This window comes from Hippocampus comes, unplaced genomic scaffold, assembly GCF_001891065.2.
Source record: "Hippocampus comes isolate QL1 unplaced genomic scaffold, H_comes_QL1_v1.1 scaffold473, whole genome shotgun sequence".
Classification (NCBI taxonomy): domain Eukaryota; kingdom Metazoa; phylum Chordata; class Actinopteri; order Syngnathiformes; family Syngnathidae; genus Hippocampus; species Hippocampus comes.
In genome coordinates, this window is record NW_017806230.1 from 68,671 (window position 1) to 73,411 (window position 4,741).

Sequence of the window (4,741 nt, forward strand, 5' to 3'; positions counted from 1 at the left end):
AGGAAGGTGGGGGGGGGGGCTGCTTTCAAACATATGAGTGAGCGACAAGATAGATAACTCGGGAGGATGCTTGCCCTCCGTCCCCCAGCTTTTTTTTTTCTCTCCACTTCCAACCAAACGCAATCTGAAGAAATCTGCCGGCCCAAATGTGTCTGATGCGGAAGTGCTCCTCTGTGGCTCCCATTCGATCCAACATGCCGCCAGCCTTGTCAAAGTGATTCCGTGGCGCGAGGCGGAGGCGGCGTCTGACTTGCCGTTGGTCCTTTCAGGCTTTGCGGAGCTGCAGACGGACATGACCGACCTGACCAAGGAGCTGAACCGCAGCCAAGGCATCCCCTTCCTGGAGTACAAGCAGTTTGTCACCCGCACCTTCTTTCCCAAGGTGACCGCTCTCCCTTCTCTCATTTCCACACACACTCGCGTTTTTCTTCATCTGCGCCCCTTCTTCCGTAACCCGCCGCCTTTTGGCATCCGCGTGGCAGTTCACCGGCTTGAGGCTTGAAAGACACGCCGGGCGTTGCAAAATGTCGCCTCAATTGGCACCCTAGCGGACCGCAAATGTGTTGTCGGTAGGGAAGCGATTTTCGGACGTGCGAGCCACCCTGACGGGCCGCGTCGCCGCGTGGGCATTTTTCCACCAATACGCCCGCGCGCGGCTCGGCGTGCTTCATCTTGCGAGCGCAGGCGTGCGCTTTCGAGGAGACGCGACAATAGCGGGCACCGAGACAAGGGAACTTTTCACTCCGATTTTTCTCAAGTGGCACTCGGCTCGCACGCCCACGCCGCACCGGCCGCTCGCTCGCTCGCTCCCAGCAGGCTCCTTGGCGGAAACGTGGACGCGGCCGTTCCCGGATGAAATTTTCAGCAAATGCTGCCTCTTGACCCCCGTTTCTTCGTATTTTTCACATGTCTGTCGAGCTTTCGGTCTTCGGGATGTTTGGCGCGGTGGTGTCGGCGTTCCTTTGCGTCCTCCTTCGCGGGGCCCGCTTGGTACTAAAACCCGAAAGTGCGCATTTGCTGGTCTCGAAGGTTTTGCCTGTGCTGTTTTCTGAAAAGTCCAACGTGCGAGCGCGACGCAGCCTTTGTTCACTCGAACGGTCGAAAATAAATCGAGTCTCTGTTTTCACTCGATGACAGTGACGATCGGAGTGCCCGACGATATGATTTGATCAGGAAAGCTTTCACTCCACACAAACAAACAAAAAGTGGTCGGGAGAGCTTGTCATCGTTCTGCCCATCACGAACTCCGACGCACGAGTCGGTGCGCTTTGTCTTTCGGGATTGCTCCGACGACACGAGGAAATGCCGGCATTTTTCATCGGTGCTCCCCGGGGGGCCACCGAGGCCCACACGCTTCGTTGCCGGCTGATGGCAAAAAGGCCATTTTCAAGACGGACAAAATATGTGCGGACGATACACATAAAACATTTCCCAATGCGCGGATCAAAGATTGACAATCGTCGTCCAACAACACAGTCACCTCCGACTGTCTTTTCTTTTTTCCTCTCGCGCATCAAAAAACCAAAAAGACCATTCAAGGCACAAACTGCCGAATAAGAGACATGAAGAGCAAGAATTCATTTTTTCCACCCAAATCAACTCGCTCAAAATGTCGACATTGTTGAGGAACTCAGTTTGTCCCCGCATCAGCTTGCAAATGGCCGGCGCATTTGTTAATTAATTGTATGTTCAATAAACAAACAATTAATTAACAAATGCGCCGGCCGGCCCTTCCCGCTTTCACGTGCGCACGCCGCGTCCGCCTTTCCTCTGTCCAAGCGGTGTCCGTTTCCGTCCTCTCCTCTCAAAAGGCGCAAATGCACCTCGCGTCGATGTTGCCCTTTCGACGCGAGCCCGTTTGGAAGATGGGCTTCCAATCTGCTCGAATGAAGCGGCAGCCAAGTTTGCAGCCTCTTTGGCGCAGGCGGAGCTCCGGGAAATCGGGCTCGGGAAGTCCATTTAGGGGGGTCTCAAGGCCGCAGAAATGCTTCAAGACCGCCTCTTCCCCTCATCGTGCCGTCCTGACCGCGGCCGGCTTTGTTTTCAGATGTGCTCCGATTACGAGAGGAGTCTGGTGCAGCCGACCTACGAGTACGATTCTTTGGGCCCTCGCGCTCTGCCGGAGACGCACCCGCTGTTGCAGGACTGGCAGGTGAGGCAAGTTTGCCGGTGCCTCCGTTTGGCTCCTGACGCCTTCCGCGCTTTCCCGACCGGGTCAAACGGGGGCTCCGCCAGCGCCTCGTGGAATGGCGCCGCGGCGCACGTTGTCGCCGCGCGCCCGCGTGCGGGGTCGATGCCGAACGTGGCTCGGCGAAGAAATCCCTCCGAGCTCACTCTGGACAGCCCAACCTTTGGATTCTTGGGAGAGCGGGGGAGAGCGCGGGCGCTTTCGCAGCCGCCCGCCCGCCGCACGTTACGAGACAAAGTAACAATCGTGAGCTCGGTTGGGAGGCGGCAGCCAGAGCGGGAGCCTGTCCGACGGTGACAAAGTGCCCTTCGCCCACATCGTCTTCCCGGGAAGGGTTTCCAGGTCACGCAAACTAAATCTCTCCGGCGCGAGCATTTATCTTCATGCTCCCCTTCTGTCAGCCGGCAAGCCGCACGCACGCACGCGCCTCTCTCTGGTTGCCACGCCCAGAGAGAGGACGAGCCGGCCGGCCGGAGCCATGAAGTGGCCTCCGCGTGTTTGGGATGCGCGAAGAGCCGCCGAACAGGCCGAGCAACGCATGAGGTCACGTGGCCAAATAACGCTTTGCCGCCCTCAGGCCGCCAGCCCGACCAGACCCAACGTCGAGGAAGGCATCGCGCTCTTCGCCACCCTTCTCAACAACAAGCACTTTCTCATCACCTTCGTCCACGCCTTGGAGCAGCAGAAGGACTTTGCCGTGCGCGACAGGTAAGCGTCCGCTCGCGCTCTCTGAAATCAAGATCCTCATCCTAACTCTTTGAACGTCGCCACGTCAAGTGCCGTCAAGCACGTTTTTGAACGGGGTCGGGCGCGGAAGAGTCTTGGCCCGCTCTGGTTGGATCTTGTAGCTCAGAAAGTCGAAAACCACACCGACGCTGGCCAACCAATGGCGGAAAATTTGCCGCTTACGCTGTCGCCTGGCAGACGCCAAAAGCGCATTGTGATGATTTTGATTATGAATAGCGCAGGCGCTCTTGGGTCAGCGGCGACGTCACGACGTCGTCGCTCCGACTTGGCTCTTTGGCAAAACCAAACGCATTCTTCCCGAGAACCTGCGAAGCGCCAACGAAGCGCAGCGCTGGCCCCGGCGCCCAACCGGCACCGGGTTTTTTTTTTTTGTGGGGGGGAGGTGCAAAAGGGCTTTGGGTCTCGCGATCACAAAATCATCAGAATAATGTGCCGTAAATTCAAGGTTATTCAGCGGAGGGCTTATTTGATGCGTCACGTGACCTGCTATTTGCATCATCTGCTCAACTTTCCATTCACGGCGCCGATGAAATGGCTCCCATTGGATTGATCGAAACACGAGTCCAAAAACGGCTTGCGGGTCCGCGATGCAAGTTAATTGCGCAATCCGAGTGTGCCGCGTTTCCACATCCGGGCCTCGACGGAGGCTGGCACGTTCGCCTCGCAGTGCAGAGGTGCGGGGTTGAAATCCGGGCTCCGGCCTTCCCGTGCGGCTTTCGCGTGCCCACCCGCCTGGCTTTTCTCCGGGTACCTCACTTTCTGTGGGGAATCCCGTTGCCTCTCCTGATGAGTGTTTTTGTGGAGGAAATCAAATCCCCCTGCGCCCCGCGAACGAATGATGCGGTGGTGCCACGATTCTTCCTCGGTCACGGCCGCGTCGCGGATGGGTCGTTTTCCCCAAAGCCGACGCGGCATTTGTCGGCGTTTGACGCGTCTGCTCGCGTGTCCTCGGCAGGTGCAGTCTGGCCTCCCTGCTGACCATCGCCCTGCACGGCAAGCTGGAGTACTACACGGGCATCATGAAAGACCTCCTGGTGGACCTGATTGACGCCTCGGCCTCCAAGAACCCCAAGCTGATGCTGCGCCGCACCGAGTCCGTGGTGGAGAAAATGCTCACCAACTGGATGTCCATCTGCATGTACAGCTACCTCAAAGTGAGAAACGCCCACCGCGTGAGCCAGCCCTGTCGATCGGCGTCCGTGTCGCTTGCCGCTCAACCGGGTGATCGCCGCGGCTCAACCCGCCGCTAACGCTATGGGACTCGTCGTTTTGTTCAGGAAACGGTGGGCGAGCCTTTCTTCCTCCTGCTGTGCGCCATCAAGCAGCAGATCAACAAGGGCTCCATCGACGCCATCACGGGGAAAGCGCGCTACACCCTCAATGAGGAGTGGCTGCTCCGCGAGAACATCGAAGCCAAGCCGCAGGTAGGTGGGACCGTCCCGCCGCCGCCGCCGTCGGCTCGCTCGCCTTGACGGGCGGCGGGCTTCCGAAAAGAAAAGGGGCCAATTACAGTTCACGGCACGGCGCCCCCCCGTTTTTTTTTTTTTTTTTTTCGCGCCATCACGGGGAAAGCGCGCTACACCCTCAATGAGGAGTGGCTGCTCCGCGAGAACATCGAAGCCAAGCCGCAGGTAGGTGGGACCGTCCCGCCGCCGCCGCCGTCGGCTCGCTCGCCTTGACGGGCGGCGGGCTTCCGAAAAGAAAAGGGGCCAATTACAGTTCACGGCACGGCGCCCCCCCGTTTTTTTTTTTTTTTTTTTTTTTATATCCTTCAATATTCTTCTCTTGTTTCGCTTTCTACCCTTC

General features: G+C 58.1%; 1 protein-coding gene across 1 annotated transcript in view; it reads left to right on the forward strand.

Moving 5' to 3' along the window:
* Positions 1-4,741, forward strand: part of plxnd1 (plexin D1) — a gene marked incomplete at its 5' end in the record, with an annotated part of 79,520 nt that overhangs the window by 51,377 nt on the left and 23,402 nt on the right. The window contains 5 exons of the mRNA XM_019856348.1: positions 270-382; positions 2,048-2,152; positions 2,766-2,896; positions 3,891-4,089; positions 4,213-4,359. Coding sequence (XP_019711907.1) covers positions 270-382; positions 2,048-2,152; positions 2,766-2,896; positions 3,891-4,089; positions 4,213-4,359 — 695 coding nt within the window. The remainder of the gene's footprint in view (positions 1-269; positions 383-2,047; positions 2,153-2,765; positions 2,897-3,890; positions 4,090-4,212; positions 4,360-4,741) is intronic.